At 46.0% G+C, this 20324-nt stretch overlaps 1 protein-coding gene across 5 annotated transcripts in view; it reads right to left on the minus strand.

Moving 5' to 3' along the window:
• The window catches only part of GRHL2 (grainyhead like transcription factor 2), a 112971-nt gene that overhangs the window by 85028 nt on the left and 7619 nt on the right, over positions 1 to 20324 (minus strand). For 4 of the 5 annotated variants that reach the window (XM_075920263.2, XM_006122407.5, XM_006122408.5 and 1 more), the window contains exon 2: positions 5923 to 6112. In XM_075920263.2, coding sequence (XP_075776378.1) covers positions 5923 to 6112 — 190 coding nt within the window. Of the gene's footprint in view, positions 1 to 5922; positions 6113 to 6319; positions 6426 to 20324 lie in introns of those variants that run through there. The other variant, XM_014573299.4, reaches the window with a different exon arrangement.

Consider the following 20324-nt stretch of genomic DNA (forward strand, 5'->3'; position numbering starts at 1 on the left):
GGTTATTTGTACTGTGGTGTCCAGGAAATGGATCTCTTGTGTAGAATGGTCCAGGCTGAGATTGATGGTGCGGTGTAGGTTGTTAAAATCTCTGTGGAATGTCTCCAGTGTTTCTTGGCCATGCGTCCAGATCATAAAGATGTCATTGATGTAGCATAAGTAGAGAAGGAGTAAAAGGGAACGGGAGCTGAGGAAATGTTGTTCTAAGTCAGCCATAAAGATGTTAGCGTACTGTGAGGCCATGCGTGTACCCATGGCTGTGCCACTGATCCGGAGGTATAAGTTGTTCTCAAACTGGAAATAATTGTGGGTGAGAACAAAGTTACATAGGTCTGCTGTCAGATTGGCAGTGGTATCCTCTGGGATAGTGTTTCTAATTGCTTGTAATCCGTCTTCATGTGGGATGTTGGTGTATAGAGCTTCTACGTCCATGGTGGCAAGGATGGTGTTATTGGGGAGGTTATCAATGTTTTGTAGTTTCCTTAGGAAGTCAGTAGTATCTCGGAGATAGCTGGGGGTGTTGGTTGTGTAGGCTTTGAGAAGAGAGTCTACATAGCTGGATAAACCAGTAGTGAGCGTGCCAATACCTGAGATGATGGGACATCTGGGGTGTCCAGGTTTATGGATTTTGGGAAGCAGATAGAACAATCCTTGTCAGGGTTCAGAAGGTGTTTCTGTGTGGATTTGTTCCTGAGTAGCTGTAGGGAGGCTTTTAAGGAGACAGTGTAGTTTCTTTTGGTATTCCGAGGTGGGATCAGGAAAGAGGTTTGTAAAATGTGGTGTTGGAGAGTTATCTGGTTGCCTCCTGTTTATAGTCGGCCTTATTCATAATGACCACTGCACCACCTTTGTCAGCTGGTTTGATTATAATGTCCGGGTTGTTTTTGAGAGACTTTCACATTATAGCAGTGTGACTTCAGCATTATAGTTGTGCCACTTGCAATACAGATGGTATACTCTGTGTCAACCTACCCTGCAGTGGAGATGCAGCTATGTGATAGAAGAATGCTTCCACCAACACAGATACTTTGTTTGGGGAAGTATGTTTCTGTACTGACAGAAAACCCCTTTTGGCTGATGTGGGTTGTGATCAGTATTCTCTATAAGCTCCCGCACTTGTGCGGCTGCACAGGAAAGATTCAAATGCTTCCCACCTGATTAGCAGCATGCCCACAGCTAGGTTTTTTATTTCTATTGGTGATGCACATACACAGATACCCTTGGTTCACATAAAAATTTATTCTGAACATGGATGGAAAACATTAGAGGGACCATAGGTTGTGACTATACTGACTGGATATTCTCACATAGCTACACTGACATGGCTAGGGCAGTGTCGTTTCTGTAGTACAAACACAGCCATTGACTTGCACCACAGTAAAACAATTGCCTAAAACCAATTTGATTCAGTCTGGGCAAATGGATGTGTAGACCAGTCCTTAGTGTCTGTTTGTACAGATCTCCCAGAATTACTGAGTGGTGTGGATCAGGAACTCTCTCACGCCTTGACTGGACTAGTGGAGGTGCCAAATCTTTAACTGTGAGGCATTCGCTTCTCCCTTTTGGATTTAAATACTGTTAAAAAACACAAAGGGCCTAATTCTCAGTTATCCCAAGGCCCTTTTACACTAGGCTGGCAGCATAAAGGGACCTTAATATATGAGGAAACAGTCCCTGGAGAATATCCTCTGCTCAAAGAGCATCCCTGGCTGGTCTAGAGATGGGGGAGTGACTGTGCATCAGCCCTGCTTCCACATTTGGTGTAAGGGTGGTGACATGTTGGGGCATCTCCAGCGAACACTAAACTCCTGCTATTCTCCGCTTCCCTAGCCGTAAAGAGCACCCTGAGAAACAGAATGAAAATCAACACAGGCTCTCTCTGGATCCAGGTTATGTGACACTCGTGGTAATTTAAAGACACCTTTGCCTCGCTCCAGCCTTCCCTGACTCAAGCACAGGAATGAGACACAAAGAGTTTTAAACATGCCATACAAAAAACCTTTCCTATTTCACTTAACAAAGTTCACTTGCACGATCTCTATGATGGCATAAATCAAGTAGATTTCCATAGTGTCTTTCAGGAAAAACAAGGTACACAATACCTACATTTCTGGTGGAGAAACAATGAGAATAAAAGGCTTTCTTAACACATCCTAAAGAACGTGAAAAAGAACATAAGCCCATTTTTACTTTACACTTAGACTCTCTTGACTCTGCTGTTTGAATTCTGAATGCTTGTGAGCCCTCTTACCTTGCTCAGACAGTCCTCATGTTTTCATTATCCCTAATAGCTCTTCAGGCTTTTCATAAAATGTCAAGGCCCCAAGCTCTTCAAGGCCCTTTTTCTCCAGCTGAATTAGTGGTTTTTGAAAGCAAACTTCTGAACTATTTCCTATTATTTCCAGTTCATCATGGCATTGGACCACCATGACAACAGAGAAAGGACAAACTTAAAACCAAATCAAAATTGTTTACTGCCTTTAAAGCACCAAAGAAAAATCAGAAGACATACTCAGGTTTAGAGAAAAACAATACTCACTTGTCCTTCAGTGGTCAAAATTAATATAAAGTATCTAAGCTAATTAGAGGCACAGAGGACTGGCATCTGATCTTCACTTGGTTACAGATTGGTACTAAATACTCTTCTCATTGACAGGCCTAATTTTAAATTGTTGAGGTGAATATTGTTGGGTTAATTAAAAACCAAGCGTGAAAAAGAAACCTACTTGAAAAACAGGTTGGCTGCGTCTAGACTGGCAAGTTTTTCTGCAAAAGCAGCTGCTTTTGCGGAAAAACTTGCCAGCTGTCTACACTGGCCACTTGAATTTTCACAAGAACACTGACGATCTCATGTAAGATTGTCAGTGTTCTTGCAGAAATACTATGCTGCTCCCGTTCGGGCAAAAGCCCTCTTGTGCAAATGCTTTTGTGCAGGAGGGCCAGTGTAGACAACGCGGTATTGTTTTGCGCAAAAAAGCCCCGATCACGAAAATGGCGATCGGGGCTTTCTTGCGCAAAATCGCGTCTAGATTGGCACGGACGCTTTTCCGCAAAAAGTGCTATTGCAGAAAAGCATCCGTGCCAATCTAGATGCTCTTTTCCGCAAATGCTTTTCACGGAAAAACTTTTCCGTGAAAAGCATTTGCGGAAAATCATGCCAGTCTAGACGTAGCCGTTGGGTGTGAAAATGCAGATTCACTGTAAAAGGAATGGGGGGGGCAATGTCATGAGCATGAGACGATCGCTGTGGAGTTAATTTCTCATACATGGCAAAGTTGGTTAAAAGCATCATATGGTTTTGCTTTGACTTCAGTTGGAGCCTGAGTCTTAGCAGCAGCCACACTTTGACATTATTAGCAGTACAAGAACAAAGATGGTTTCAAGGTTAAACTACTGGGCCTGGAACTCAGTTTTCAAGTCATGGCTTTGCCAAAGGCTTCCTGAGTTTGATTAAATTCCTTAGGGTATGTTTACACTAGCCACCCTAGTTCGAACTAGAGTGGCTAATGTAGTCATTTGAACTTGCAAATGAAGCCCGGGATTTAAATAACCCAGGCTTCATTTGCATGTTCCCGGTCGCCACCATTTTTAAAATGCCCGGTAGCTCGAACTACCTGCCTGCGGCTACACGCGGCACGGGCTAGGTAGTTCAAATTAACACTCTATGAGTCCATTGGAGTAATGGTAGTTCGAATTTAGAGTGTTAATTCGAACTACCTAGCCCGTGCCGCGTGTAGCTGCGGGCAGGTAGTTAGAGTTACCGGACATTTAAAAATGGCGGCGCCCGGGAACATGCAAATGAAGCCTGGGATATTTAAATCCTGGGCTTCATTTGCAAGTTCAAATGACTACATTAGCCACCCTAGTTTGAACTGGGGTGGCTAGTGTAGCCATACCCTTAATCTTTCTGTGCCTCAGTTCCCTATCTGCAAAGAGGGTAATGCGCCTTCCTTTCTTCTATGCCTTTGCCTCTCTCATTGTCTATTTAGATCAGGGCTTGGCAATAATTTTTGGTGGGAGGCCAAGGGCCACATTTTTCTGTGGAGGAGGTGTGGGATCTAGGGTGGAGGCTGAGTACAGAAGGGTGCTCGGGGTAAGGGACTGGGGTGCAGGAGACGGTGTGAGGTCTGAGACGGAGTTTGGGTGAAGGAGAGGGTTGTGACCTGAATCAGGGGAATGGGCAGGGCCAGACTAAGGGGTGGGCGAGCCGGGCAGCTGCCTGGGGTGCCAACCGATGGGGGGCGCCTGATGGCAGCTGTAAGGGGCGTGCGGCGTCCCTTATAGCTGCCATGAGGGGCTGCGCGCCCGGTGCCTGCAGCGCTGGCTCCCCCACATCCCCAAGGTGCCGGCCAGCAGCGCCCTTCCGCTCATGGCCGTGGGGCCCTGCACGGTCAGGCGCGGCCCGCTCTGGGCTGCGCGTCAGCAGCGGTGGCCGGGCCGGGCAGCGCATGTGCCAGGTGCCCCAGGGGCGGGCCCTGGGCTGTGCGCCAGCAACCGTGGCCAGGCAGTGCATGCGCTGTGCACCCCGGCGGTGGGCGCGTGCATGCGCTGTGCACCCGGGGGCGGCGACACGTGCCCAGGCCTGGGGCGCCAAAATGGCTCAGGCCAGCCCTGGGAATGGGGTACAGGGTCAGGGAGCGAGTATGGGTGCAGGAGAGGATTCTGGCCTGGGGAGGGGCTCTAGGAGGAGGTGCAAAGTCTGGGAGGGAATTGTGACCTGGGAGAAGGGGAAAAGGGGGTGCAAACTGCAGAGGGTTCGGGTGGTGACCTGGGGCGGGGGAATGGGGTGAAGGGTCTGGGAGGGTGTTTGGGTGCAGGAGAGGATTCTGGCCTGGGGGAGGGGTACAGGAGGGGGTACAGGACCTAGGAAGGAGTTATGATCTGGGGCAGGGCGATGCAGAGGGTTTGGATGGTGACCTGGGGGAGGGCATTGGGGTACGGATGGGGTAGGGGTGCCAGAGGCAGGCTCTGGCTGGGAGGAGCTTACCTAAGCCTGCAGCAGCCCCAAGGCAGGCTGGGCTCCTGGCCTGCCACAGCCCCAGATCACTTTAAACTGCAGGCTGCTCCCTATACATAGCTCTCAGCTCCAGAAAGGGAAAGAGGCTTGTGCTGCCCCCATCGCCCAGGCCAACCTCCCAGCTCCTATTGGCTGGTTGTTTCCAGAGGCAGGGAGCCGGGAGATCACATTAAGTCTCCGCTCCCTGCAGAGCAGAGAGCCACAGGGACTGCAGCAGCTGTGTGCCTAAGGGTCCTAGCAGGATGGTCCATGGGCCGGATCCGGTGGCTTGGCAGGTCGGATCTGGCCCCCAGGCCATATTTTGCCCAGCCCTGATTTAGAAGATAGTTAATTGGGGCAGGGGCTGTCTCTTATTGTATTTGTACAGCACCCAGCACAATGGGGCCTGAGCCCACTGGGACATCTAGGTACCACTTTAATACAAAGAAATAACAAGAAGCGGGATAAATGAAGCTGCCATTAAGAGAAAGAAACTAGTTAAGGAGTGGGCAAAAATATATAGTTTCAACTTAGCCAAAATGAATCATGATACTATGGAAAAACCTCCAGATGAGCAAGAGATCTACTTTTTAAAGACTACTCCAGGTTTATAAATGAAAAGAAAGCTTAATGATATTCATCAGAGGCTTTTAGAAATGAAAGAAAGCAAGAACACTGTGCTGAGCAAAATAGTGGATGCACGGTTCATTTAAGGTTTGTAATTGTAACTTTAATCCCCAGTGGTAGCTATATCTAAAGGCCTTTAAATCAAAAGGTCTTCTTGAAATGGAGTTTAATGTCAGTATTGAGTGGGAAGAAACTTACTGAGAAATTGTTCTGCAACATAATCCTCCCTCTTGATATGCCTTAATAACAGAGCCCAGCTAGTTAGCATGGTCAGAAGACATATTAATCAAGTTACCTACTTTATAATAATCATACAACAGGCCAAGAGCAGCAGCACTGTCTTCATCTCCATTTATGCTCATCATAGCCTTGGTAGCAGCTGTTAGAGGATTCTCCAGGTATGACTTCCAGGCTTCATCCTCGCTTGTGTAGGCTCGTCTGGTATTGAATGGTGTCTCACTGGGTACTAAGGCCACCAGCCGTTTGTTACTATAAAAACACAAGGCACACAATGGAAATTCAGTAGATATTTTTTCCTTTCAGATCTACAAACCACCTTACAATTTTCTGCTGTATAATCTTTCCAAGAAAGGATGATCAAAAAATATAAGCAGAGTGAAATTGATCTAACAATGTCAAGCAAAGACTTCTGTACTAAACTTGCTGCTAAATCATGTATAAATACTAGATAGATACCTTCAGAACTTAATATGTATCTATGAATCCAGAAGGCTTATCCTGCGTGCATCTGCACCCCAATGATTTGTGTGCATTATTCTCCTCACACTGTTCAATGTATAGTTGAGTATCTGTTAAAATAATTTTCAAATGTTGTAAAATAGCCAATAAAAATTATTAGACCTGTAACCAGTTGACTGAATAAAATCTTAACTAAAAAGTTGATACCAGGGAGCAATGTGACCCAAAACAAATAATAGCAGTATGCAATTGTATCCTTCGCCTAAATTTAAATATAATTAAAGTATATGCTGTATGTAGAGCCTTGTGTGGATACAAAATTTGTATCCATATCCGCAAAAATGAGCCACAGATATTTGCAACTACATATAAAGAGGCTTTCCATGAATTTGCAGGGCTCTAGCTGGATGCTCCATTTAATACACGTTTTATATTAGGGCTATTTTTCTCCCTTCTTGCTTACTTTGACAGTGATTTCAGATCGCCTTTCAATAATTGGATTATCTGTGGTGCAATGAGGAGGAGTGTGCAGCTGGAAGTCAGAAGACCTGGATTTCATGCCCATCTCTGCAACTGATCTACTGTGGGAAAATCATTTAACCTTTCTGAGTCCCAGGCATTGCCCGTGCAGAGGACTTCAGTCTCCCATATAGCTGTAAACTCTTGGGCTGTGTCTAGACTGGCAAGTTTTTCCGGAAAATCATCTGCTTTTCCGGAAAAACTTGCCAGCTGTCTACACTGGCCGCTTGAATTTCTGGAAAAGCACTGACGATCTCATGTAAAATCATCAGTGCTTTTCCGGAAAAACTATGCTGCTCCTGTTTGGGCAAAAGTCTTTTTCCGAAAGACTTTTGCGCGAAAGGGCCAGTGTAGACAGCATAGTACTGTTTTCCGCAAAAAAGCCCCGATCGTGAAAAAGGCGATCGGGGCTTTTTTGCAGAAAACCGCGTCTAAATTGGCCACGGACGCTTTTCCGCAAAAAGTGCTTTTGCAGAAAAGCATCTTGCCAATCTAGACGCACTTTTCTGAAAATGCTTTTAACGGAAAACTTTTCCGTTAAAAGCATTTTCGGAAATTCATGCCAGTGTAGACGTAGCCTTGGAATACATGGGCAAAGCTACTATCTACAAGCTAAGATTTGCAAAAATGTAGTTTGCCCTTGCTTGAAACTAGGTTACACTGAATCTGTGAGAAGTGTGGCTTAATAATGGTTTTTCCCACATACATCAGGAGTTTGCATTGATGTAACTACGCTGATGGCTGACTAACAATGGCTGAAATTACCAATGCAGACTAAGCCTCTGTTACTGGAAATGAAAATAACAATGGCCACCTTTATGAAGTTCCTTGTAATCTTAAAGATAAAGAGCTATATAAATGCAAAGTATTATTACCACACACAAATTGTAGATAACCCAGCACTGGGAAAGAAGTGTTTGATCTGGACTGAAAGGCAGATAATCCCATTGTGCATTGGAAGCATTAGGTCAGTGTGATTGTCCAAACTATGCAACTGCTAACATCTTTTTATACATTTCCTCTTAAAAATTTTATCAGCTCTCCACAGAAGAATCAACCTGGGTAAAAATGATTTAGAACTGGATGTGCTCTTTTCATTTGCTAGCCTTTTTACTTGACTAGCCTTCAATGTGACTTTTAAAAAAAATCCTTTCAATCTTTTACATTTTTGTAAAATCTGCTCATTTTAAATTTGTGATTTTCCTCCAATTATTTTTTACCTAATCCTTAAACAAGAAAAAATTAATTGAAGTTAGTGGGACTTCTGTTAACACAAACACTTTGCAATATATCCCTATATTTGATCTGAGAAATAGAAGACAGTAAAGGTCACACTGAAGTCACAATCTAGATGAATGCTTCCCTTGCCCTTACTCCCCTGGAATATGCCCTGTCCTACAATTTTCCAGTTACAGAGAATCCCACTGTAAAGTTACTGATAAGCACAAACTTCACTTTGAAGCTACTGATGACTAAACGGACTTTGTAAAGTACAATTTCTTGATGCATAATGAAGGGATTTTTGGGGGGTAGAGATTGTCATCTCTACAGAACACAGCACTGTTTCCATGTTATTTTGTTTAATGAGAAACAAAATAATCATGGATCAACATTTTATGAGTTGCAGGAGAAAGCACTGCATTACTCCATTATACAAATAACTAGAATAAAGATCTCTGATTATTTTTTCTTTATGGTTAAAATATCTTGACGTTAAGATACTCCTTTCCTTTTTGCAGTGCCTTTCCACCATCATGTGGCCTTTTGCACTATTTCAGGTCTTCTCCCTCTCATTTCCTCATGTATAATTGGGTACCTACAGTTACAGCGAGGGAAACTAAAGCATGTATTTATAATACAAGCAACAGATGTAAGAAACTGCACAGCCTGCTTTCCTTCTCAGCTTTGTATTGTTAGTGACCCTCAACTCAGATTTGCAATCGCCTCTTTCTTTGTGCTTATGAGGTGACTGAAACATTGTTCCCTCCATCAAAGAGCCACTTCTCTCCAGCTAAGAGGTAATTATTCAGACTTCCTATTCTTCTTTCCTAAAGACAGCTCTCCTTTTACTAAATACATGATGGTTTTATGACAAAGGCAATTTGCCCACTGTGAGCAACACAAATACCATATACATTCTCTCCTAGGGTATGTCTACATTAGCTCATTAATACGAGCTAGGTAGGCAAATGAGGCAACCGGAGTTGCAAATGAAGCCCGGGATTTAAATATCCTGGGCTTTATTTGCATGTTCCCGTCTGGTCGCCATTTTGAAATTTCACTAGCTCAAACTCACTGCCGTGCAGCTACACGCAACAGTGAAACATTAATTCGAACTAAGTCCTTAGTTATCCTCATGATACTATCTATATTTTTCGGTTAGTTTCTAAGGGCATGTCTAACAGGCTTGTTATTTCGAAATAATAACCCTTGCTTATGATAGTGCTACTTTGAAATTGTTATTTTGGGAGTTATTATTTTTTTTTAAATGTCCCAGTGTAGACATGCCCTGCGGTACTACAGGACCATTTGTTGTTTTTTAAGTATTTTTAGTTACAGATTAACACGGCTACCCCTCTGAGACTTTTATATATATTTTTATTAGCCTCTTAGGGTATGTCTACACTACAAAGTTAATTCGAACTAACGGACGTTAGTTCGAATTAACTTTGATAGGTGCTACACTAGCGCTCCGCTAGTTCGAACTTAATTCGAACTAGCGGAGTGCTTAGTTCGAACTAGGTAAACCTCATTGTATGAGGACTAAGCCTAGTTCGAACTTACTAGTTCGAATTAAGGGGTGTGTAGCCCCTTAATTCGAACTAGTGGGAGGCTAGCCCTCCCCAGCTTTCCCTGGTGGCCACTCTGGCCAACACCAGGGAAACTCTACTGCCCCCCTCCCGGCCCCGGACCCCTTAAAGGGGCACGGGCTGGCTACGATGCCCATGCCAGGTGCAAGCCTGCCAGCACCCAGCTAGCAGACCCTGCACCTGGCACGGCTCGAGCCAGCCACCCGATGCCCCCCAGCCCTCCCCCTCTTCCGGGGACCAGGCTGGCGGCTCCAGGGAGCTTGCCCGGGACCGCAAGAGGCGGGCACCCGCCTGGTCTAGTGCGGACATCGTGGACCTCGTCCACGACCTCCACACTAGGCACAGGAAAGCGGCCGTCTAGGGCAGGAGAGCTGCCAGGCTGGCCACCCAGGAGCAGGTGTGCATGAAAATCAAGGTGGTCCACTGAGACCCCCGACCCTGAGCTTACAATGGCCATACTGGGTCAGACCAAAGGTCCATCTAGCCCAGTAGCCTGTCTGCCGACAGCGGCCAACCCTAGGGACCCTGGAGGGGATGGACAGAAGACAGTGACCAAGCCATTTGTCTCGTGCCATTCCTCTCCAGCCTTCCACAAACTTTGGGCAGGGACACCACTCCTACCCCCTGGCTAATAGCACTCCATGGACCCAACCTCCATGAATTGATCTCACTTCTCTTTAAACTCTGTTCTAGTTCTAGCCTTCACAGCCTCCTGCAGCAAGGAGTTCCACAGGTTGACTATTTGCTTTGTGAAGAACAACTTTCTGTTACTAGTTTGAAGCCTGCTACCCATTCCTTTCTTTTGGTGTCCTCTAGTCCTTCTATTATGGGAACTAATGAAGAACTTTTCTTGATGCACCCTCTCCGCACCACTCATGCTTTTATAGACCGCTATCATATCCCCCCTCAGTCTCCTCTTTTCTAAGCTGAGACGTCCCAGTCTCTTTAGCCTCTCTTCATATGGGACCCTTTCCAAACCCCTCATCATTGTAGTTGCCCTCCCCTCTCCCACCCTCTCTCTTCCCCTCTCCCACCTCCTTTTCCCAATCTCCCCGAGTTTTGTTCAATAAAGAGAGATTCTATTTTTGACCACACGTTTTCTTTATTTTGTACATCAGGAAGGGAGGCTAGGGAAGGGTAAGTGGAAGGAGGTGAGGGAGGAATGGGGTACGAGCCCCCGATGGGGAGGACTGGGCTGGCTCTGTGGGCTTCTGGGGGTGGAAGCTCTCCTGCAGCCCCCCAATTGCCCTCTCTCCCCAGATGGCAGCCTGCGGCAAATGCTGCCAGACTGATGGCCGAGTGCTGTGATGTGCCCAGTGTGGGCACTCCGGGCACTCCAAGCCAGAACTGCTTTGCAAGCCGGGCACCCCTGAGAACTGTCTGTCTGGGGTGGGGGTCGGGTCCCTTTAAGCACAGCCCTCGGCTAGCCTGAGGCAGAAGCTCCACGCTCTAAGTCCTCATCTGATGCCCTGCCGGCACTGCTTCCGGTCATCTTTAACCCCGGTTCAGGGTCCACTTAATGTGGACATGCTAGTTCGAATTAGCAAAACGCTAATTCAAACTAGTTTTTTAGTCTGGATCTGTTAGTTCGAATTAACTAATTCGAACTAAGTTAGTTTGAATTAGCGCTGTAGTGTAGACATACCCTTAGTCTATGTCTACACTCAATGCTTATTTCAAAATAATTCATGTTATTTCAAAATAACAGAATGTACATCTACATAGCAAGCCCGTTATTTCAAAATAGTTTCAAAATAACAAGCCTCTTACTCCGACTTCTGTAACCCTCAATTCACGAGGAGTAAGGGAAGTCAAAGGAAGAGTGTAAACAGTGCCAAAAGCCAAGTTAAGCTACTAATTAATGTAGCTGAAGTTGCATATCTTAACTCAATTTTAGCCCACAGTGTAGACGTACACTAAGGTGCCACAGGACTACTCGTTATTTTTAAGGTTACAGACTAACACAGCTAGTCACTCTGTGACTTCATAGTATGAATGCTACATTATTATTGCAAGATGTACCCATTTAAAATTGTAACAGGCTTGTCTGGAGAAATGTTAGACATCCAAATCAGAAGGAATCAGCCTGTAAGCCAGAGGTGGGCAATTAACAGCAACAATTTGCCAGGGTTAGCCCCTAGCAGGCTGCTGCTGCTATATTTCCTGGGCCTCTGTTGGCCATGGATCACCATTCCCAACCAATGGAAGCTGTGGAAAGTCTACCAGAGGCTAAACCTGGGCAACCGGATATTTACCCACCCCTGCTCTAAGCACTCAGTCCCAGAGAGGACACATGTTAAAGGTATAAGACAGGAGAATTCTACTTCAGAGGTACTATAAGTGATGCATCTATCATTGGAGGTGGGGGAGGGGGGCACTCAGACAGTAAGGCGGTGAGTGCAACTGAATTACCTGTCAATAACTGAATAGTCTGGGAAGTAAAATCTCATGGCAATAGAAATCAGTAGACTAGGATTTAGAGTCTTCCTTCATACTGAACTGAACACGTTCTCTAGAATCTATGGTTTCATATTTAAAAACAAAATGCCCCTCTCCTTTGGTTATAGAGATGGCCTGCAGCATGTAAAACTGGGATGGGGAACCTTTTTTGGGTTAGGGGCTACTGACCCACAGAAATATCAATAGGGGGATGCACAAAAGTATACGCAAAACCCCAAAAAAACCACTGCAATTCCTGACTGAGCAGCAAAAAGACACTCCCCGCATTCCCCTCGCACACCAGAGACAAGAGGGGTCCAGGCAAGCAGATTTTGTGGACACCCTAGGCCAGTGGTGCTGGGCCGCAAACTGCTGGCTGCTGGGCCGTGGCACATGGCCAGGCCACGCCCATGCCTTGATGATTGGCTTGGCAGGACTCCGGAGCAAGGCCCAGTCTGCCCAGAAACCCCCTTCTCCTCTCCCCAGGATTGTCTCTTCTCCCTGCGTCCAGTGCTGCATTGGCTTCTCTGCATGATGCTGCCTTGATGCGGGGAACACTGCCCAAGTCTGGGGGCGGGAGGGCCCCCAGGACAGGGGTTGCAGCACGGTGGGTTGCTCGCTAGGACCCTGCAACAGCAGGCAGGGACTTTGAGACCCAGGGCTGATCTCAGCTGACTCTGCAGTAGTCAATTATCTGATTAACCGATAAGCAAAAGCTTATAGGTTAATGCTATAGACTACACACATTTCCCTTTGCCCTCTCCCTGCCAGTACATTTTTTAGCAGGTTGGCTCACAGCCTGGCTCAGTACTGGCTTCTAACAGGTCCAGGACCTATCCCTGCTGCAGCTCTGCATTTCAAGTGTATTAAGAGCTGGGTGGGCAGGCAGCCCAGCTCAGTTCTGGCTCACGCCAGGTCTGGGAGCTCAAACCCCACCTAGACAGGGAGCTGCTGACTCTTTCTCAGAAGCAGCAGAACAGGGCGGCAGGTAGCCAGTCTGCGAGGGAAGCTGGTTTTTAAACTGGCTCCCCTTGCAGACCAGCTCCTGCCTGGCACCCCGCACGGCTGCCTCTAATACACTGCCTGCCAGCCCCGCCCTGGGGGTTTACAGAATAGTCAACTAACCGATAAAATGTAATGAGGTTACTCGACTATTCAGTTAACCAATATTTAACATCCCTACTCTGGAGCAGGGGTTGCAGTTGGGAGGGGGAATCTCCATGAGGGCCAGTCCCACTGTTCTCCAGGAGCCTCTCCTAGGACAGCGCCCCCAGCCTGGCTAGCCCCTGCCTGGCCCAGTCTCTGCCCCAGGGCGGGCAACACTTGGGGGCAGGTAAGAGAGACCTCCCCACCCCCTGGGGATGGGCCCCTGGTCTGTAGGGGGAGGGTTTGGCCCCAGGCTGCTCCCAGTGGAGCTGGCTGCTATCCTTTCCCAGGGCCCAGGGAAGCTGCCACCAGCTCCCAGAGTATGTAGACGCTCTCTCGCATTTAAGCTGTGATTACTATGGACGGAGTGGCCACCAGGGCACCTGTGCTTTATCCTGGAGGCCTCTTCTTTCGAAAAAAAACCAAAAAACCCTCTTCCCTGTCCACACAGGCTTTTTTCCAAAAGAGTTCTTTCAGAAAAAGGCTTCTTCCTCTTAGAAAGAGGTTTACCACTGTCAGAAAAAACCCTGCATTCTTTCAACTTTCTGTCGAAAGAACACAATTGCAGTGTGGACCTTGTTAAGTGTAGATTTCCCAAGAAAATGGATGTTTTTCTGGAAAAACTCTGCTGTGTAGACATACCCCCAGGGTGTGGGTCTGCGTGGGATGGAGGTTGCAGGAGAGGGTTGGGAGTTGGTGGATCTGGGAAGGTAATGGGCTGCAGGAATAGAGTGGGGGTGGGGTGAGTGGGCTTAGGGTTGCCAGGTGTCTGGTTTTCTTCTGGAGTCCGGTATTTGCACTGTCTGTCCGATAGAAAAATTCAGAAAATACCGGACATGTGCAATGTCCGGTATTTTCTGAATTCCCAGCTGGGCGCTGGACGGAAGCCTGGCAGGGGCAGGGGAGTGACTGGGAGGCAGGCCCGGTTTCTACTAGCAACTAGAGGGAGTGCCTGCCAGGAGCGTGGCCCCTTGGACTCTGGCTGCGGTCAGTGGCTGTACCACTCCCCCCAGCCAGCTCCACTTCCCGCCCCCCTTGTCCAGGCCCCCCTTCTCCCAGCCAGCCCCGTGAACCCCCAACCCTGCTTCCTGTCCCCCCCTTCCTCCCGACTAGCCCTGCAGCCCCCTGACCCGCCCCCGCCAGCTCTGCATCCCACCCCGCCCCCCTCCTGGCCAGCCCTGCTCCCCCACCCTGCCCATCATCAAGTATGTCAGGTTTTTTGGCAGGGTCTCCCTGGTAACCCTAAGTGGGCTGGGGATTGTGGTGGGGGGTCTGGAAAGGAAGTAAGCTACAGGAATGGAAGGAGATGCGGGAGCAGGCTGAGGGTGGGCACATGCACTCCTACCTGGTCTTCCTTCTTCCCCTGCTCCCAATCAACCTCCCCAGCCAAGATGGCAGCGCCATATGGGTTAAAAAGCAGATGGTGTTAAGTAAAGGCAGTTTTTTTGTAGTGGCAAATACGGAAAAGAAAAACACTGGAATCATTTATCTTGCTCACAGTTTCATTGATGGCCTCGGATTTTAGCCAATATGCTGTATTCTGAGATAAATCAGAAAAGTAATGGGACATAAACATTTCAAAAAATAAAACTATTGTTAGACACCGTGAGGCTCTCAGCTCCCTTTGATCTACTACAGCATTCTATTTATTTTACACTGCACTTTGTGCTGATTCGTGCGGGGGAGGGGAGAGGGGGAGGAGCTAAAACAGAACTGAAGCCTAAGACAGTGTTCTGCTTTGGCAAGAAGACTGCACAGTAATGCTGTGCAGTGTGTGTTTCCTTATTACTTGTACCCCAGCTCTGTGGGCACCTGATAAATAGCAGCAGAGCAGATTTTTCTGCTTTGTCCATGGCCTTTTTCAACAGAATCCTTCTCTGCCTTTTGGTTGCATGCCTCAGAGTAACATCCTTCAAAGTAAGGACAGCCTGCAGACGTACATGTGTAATTAGTATCCTGCCTTTTCTCCACCATCTTTAGGTAGGCGCTACCCTGACACCCAGGCCCACCATGTATTTATTATCCCTTTCCAAAAGTTGGCTTAACAACAACCTTTCTTATATCAGAGGCCAAGATGTCATATGAAAACAGCAAAAATTGAAGACAACCTACCATCTCCCAGCTCACCAAGACTGGGAAGAGATTCTGGGAATGGAATTCCAAAAACAAAGAAAAGACAACAGTTTGTTACTGTTGGCATGGAGACTTCAATTTTAACTGAAACTAGCTGTCCTTTTTCCTCTTCTTTTCTTCCTCCCCGCCATAGCAGCAGACACCTTGTGATGAGCAGGGATAGGGTGCTGCTACCACTGAGGCGACGTCTAGACTATGGTTTTTTTTCCAGGGAACGTGTCTGCTCTTCCGCTTTTTTTTGCGGAAGAGCAAACGCACTCTTTTGGAAGCTCTGTCTTCCTTCTTCCATGAGGAAGAAGGACTCTTCCGAAAGAGGAGGATTTTCTGAAATTTGGCCCAATGTAGACGGGCCAAATTTAGGAAGAGACACTTCCAACAAAACGATTGGAAAAAGGTATGCAAACTGTGGAGCGCAATTTGCATACCTTTTTCCGATAAAACATTGTAGTCTAGACATAGCCTGAGGGAACATAGAATCACAGAATACTCCGATAGATGTCTGTCTAACCTGCTCTTGAGTACCTCCAGTGATGGAGATTCTATACCCTTCCCAGGCAATTTATTCCAGTGTTTAACCACCTGACAGTTAGGAAATGTTTCCTAATGTCCAACCTAAACCTCCCTTGCTGAAGTTTAAGACCAGTGCTTTTTGTCCTATCATCAGAGGCCAAGGAGAACAATTTTCCTCCCTTCTCCTTGTGACAACCTTTTAGATACCTGAAAATCACTATCATGTCCCCTCTCAGTCTTCTCTTTTCCAAACTAAACAAGCCCAATTCCTTCAGCCTTGCCTCATAGCTCATGTTTTCTAGACCTTTAATCATTTTTGTTGCTCTTCTTTGGACCGTCACCAATTTCTCCACATTTTTCTTGAAATGCGGTGCCCAGAACTGGACACAATACTCCAATTGAGGCCTAATCAGCGCAGAGTAGAGCAGAAGAATGACTTCTAGTGTCTTACTCACAACGCGCCTGTTAATGCATCCCAGAATCATGTTTGGTTTTTTTGCAACAGTATTATACTATTGATTTATATTTAGTTTGTGGTCCACCATGACCCCTGCATCCCTTTCTGCAGTCCCTAGATAGTCACTTCCCATTCTGTATGTAAGAAACTGATTGTTCCTTCCTAAGTGGAGTACTTTGCTTTTGTCCTTATTAAACTTCATCCTATTTGCCTCAGACAATTTCTCCAGTTTCTGCAGATCATTTTGAATGATGACCCTATCCTCCAAAGCAGTTGCAACCCCTCCCAGCTTGATATCATCTGCAAACTTAATAAGCGTACTCCCTGTGCCAATATTTAAATTGTTGATGAACAGAACCAGTCCCAAAACAGACCCCTGCGGAACCCCACTTGTTATGCCCTTTTAGCGTGATTGTGAACCGTTAATAACTACTCTCTGAAAACAGTTATCCAGCGAGTTATGCACCCACCTTAGAGTACCCCATCTAAGTTGTATTTGCCTAGTTTATTAATAAGAATGTCATGCGAGACTATATCACATGCCTTACTAAAGTCTAGGTATACCATGTCCACCACTTCTCCCTTATCCACGAGACTTGATATCCTATCAAAGAAAGCTATCATTTATCCAATCTGCTTAGGAAGAGCTCAAGAGATGTCATGGCATGTTCAGAGAACATCCCAGGAGAGGGATAAATGACAGAGGAGTGGAGGGAAGAGTTCTGACAACATGACAGAAAAAGAGAAGGAAAAGGGCAAGAACATGGCTAGGTCCTCATGTACTCAGCTGTTGCAGATGATGGAAAGGCAAACAACCATCCTGGAAAGCATAGTGGTTCTCTGGTGAAGCCCTAAACCAAAGGCTATACACCTCTGCAGCACTCTCTCTGCCTCTGAAACCTGCTCATTCTGAGGCAGATCATTTACCACATCCAAGCCCGGACAGAGGTCTTTTTCTAGGCAGTCTGTGGCCCAAGATAAAGAAAATAGTGGTCCTTGAGCCATAGGGCGATACCCTTCTATCATCATCCCAAGATGCAGAGAGCAGTACTGAGTGCCCTACATACATGCATTTGACTTGACTTGCCTATTTATTTATTTTTGAATTTCGAGTTTTTTGTCTGTCTGTGTGTCTGTCTGCGAATCCATTTGTTCAAGAACTAAATGGTAAGAGCTAGGGCCACGAAATATAGTATGCAGCTTCCCCTACTCCTAACTTAAAGCAAGGTCAGGGTTTCCTGGTGCCAGGACAACCAGAAGCCTGTGAAAAAAGGACTATTTTCCATAACATAAAAGGGAGGGACTATGGTTCAGTGGGGCATGATACTGAGAGTGGCCACTGCGGGCAGAGAGCCCACCAAGAGAATGGCCAGCAGGGCTGGGGCTCCCCCATCTTGCCTTTTGGAACACCAGTAAGTAGCTTCTCTTCCCCAAACTGTTTTCTCCACTCCTGCCCTTGGCTGCAACACTGGGGGGCGGAGGGGAAGGCCCTTGGCAGCTAGGGGGAGAAACTGGGGGAGAGAAAATGCCCCAGGCAGCCGGAGGGGATGGGGCTTTGAGCCCCTCCTTACTCCCCAACATTCACTAACACACACACCCTGCCCACAGCCTCCTCAGGGCCAAGCCCTGACTCCTGAACTCCCCACACGCCAGCCCCCTGCCCTGAAGGACCCAGGCTGGGTAAGTCTCCTAATACCCTATCACTTAAAAGTTTTTAATGTGTTTTCCAATTTATACAATCTTAAGAATTAGATAAATGTCTATTAGGGATGGTCTAGACAGTACTTGGTCCTGCCATGAGGGCAGGGGACTGGACTCGGTGACCTCTCGAGGTCCCTTCCAGTTCTAGTATTCTATGATTCTATGAATGTTGAATACTTTCTTACTAATCACAAATTTCAAATTGGTGCATTTATTGTTATTTATTAAAAATATACTGAAAATACCTTTGCATGGTTTTGTACCTAGAAATAATTCATGAAAATGCCCAGGTCCACAGATCTAATTTATAAGGTTGCCCACCTTCACATGCACTATAATAAAATCCATCCATACCTTGTGTTAGAAATTCCCACATATAGAATTCTAGAATCCCCATATGCAGAATGTCAAAAGCTTAGCTGCACTGTATACATTAATTCAAGCACAGTGATACTGATTAAAGCTGGTATACATAAGAATATAAGAACAGCCGTAGTGGGTCAGACCAAAGGTCTATCCAGCCCAGTATCCTGTCTTCTAATAGTGTCCAATGCCAGGTGCCCAAGAGGGCATGAACAGAACAATGAACCATCCCTGTTGCCCATTCCCAGCTTCTGGCAAACAAAGTCTAGGGCCACCATCCCCGCCTATCCTGACTAATAGCCATTGATTGATCTATCCTGCATCAACGTACCTAGTTCTTTTTTGAACCCTGTTATAGTTTTGGCCTTAATAGCATCCTCTGGCAAAGAGTTGCATAGGTTGACTGTGTGTTGTGTGAAGAAATACTTCCTTTTGTTTATTTTAAACCTGCTGCCTATTAATTTCATTTAGTGACCCCTAGTTCTGGGAAGAGGGAATGGTAAGGCTGGCGTACCCGGAAAAGAAAGGGAGAGCCAAAAGATTAGGATAGGACTCTGGGAAATTCAGCCAGGAATGGGATGGAACAGGCCTTGACTGCTGACAAGAGGGGCCCTGAGGAACCCAGAATTACAGAGCAGGCCCGGATTCCCCCACCAGCCACTGGCAAAGTGATACTGGCAAGGCAGTGAATAGGAAGACTACCTTGAATACTGTGAGAAGAATACTCCTACCCCTGTAATGGGAAGCCCCACAGAGACCTCAGCGGAGGGCTGACTCACAAAAGACAGGCTGCAGTACCTGGGCAAGAGTGGCCATAGTATGAGATAGGATTGGTGAAGACACCACTAGCGTGGGGGTACAGCACCTTGCAGAGCTAATATCCAGGATGATATTAAACTGTGATTTCTAGGATATGTCCTCTGGATACCAAAATACCTGGGAATGGTTATCCAACCAGCTATGCACTCAACTTGTAGTAGCTCCATCTAGGTTGTATTTCCATAGCTTTTTAATGAGGTCATGTGAGACTATCAATAATCCTTACTACATTTTAGATATGCCACATCTACCAATTCATATCCACAAGGCTTCTTATCCTGTCAAAGAAAGCTAGCAGGTTGGTTTGACATTTGTTCTTGACAAATCCATGCTGACTATTTCTTATCAACTTACTATCTTCTATATGTTTACAAATTGATTCCCTAATTATTTGCTCCATTATCTTTCCTGGTGCATAAGCTAAGCTAATTGGTCTGTAATTCTCTGGGTTGTCTTTATTTCACTATTTATAGATGAGCACTATATTTGCCCTTTTCCAGTCTTCTGTAATCTCTCCTGTCTTCTATGACTTTTCAAAGATAACAGCTAATGGCTTTTCTTGGTCAGCTCCTTAACTATTCTAGGATGTATTTCATCAGGTCCTGATGACTTGAAGACATCTAATTTGACTAAGTAATTTTAAACTTGTTCTTTTCATATTTTAGCTTCTGATCTTATCCCATTTTCACTAGTGTTCACTATGTTAGGTGTCCAATCACAACCAACCCACTTGGTGAAAACAGAAACAAATAAGTTACTAAACACCTCTGCCATTTCCACATTCCATATATGATTGTTTTCCCCTTTAATTGAGTAAAAGGCCTTCAATGTCCTTGGTCTTCCTCTTGCTTCTAATATATTTGTAGAATGTTTTCATGTTGCCCTTTCTTGTTATCTCTAGCTAGTTTGATCTCATTTTGTGCCTTGGCCTTCCTAATTTTGCCCCTACATACTTACGTTAATTATTTATATTAATCGTTTGCAATTTGACCTACTTTTCAATTTTTGTAGGTCTCTCTTTTTTTTTTTTTAATTTGCAGATAATTGAAGAACTTCTAGTTAAGCCAGGGTGGTCTCTTGCTATACAGCCTTATCTTTCCTACAC

This window comes from Pelodiscus sinensis, chromosome 2 (assembly GCF_052426305.1).
Source record: "Pelodiscus sinensis isolate ZL-2025 chromosome 2, ASM5242630v1, whole genome shotgun sequence".
Classification (NCBI taxonomy): Eukaryota; Metazoa; Chordata; order Testudines; family Trionychidae; genus Pelodiscus; species Pelodiscus sinensis.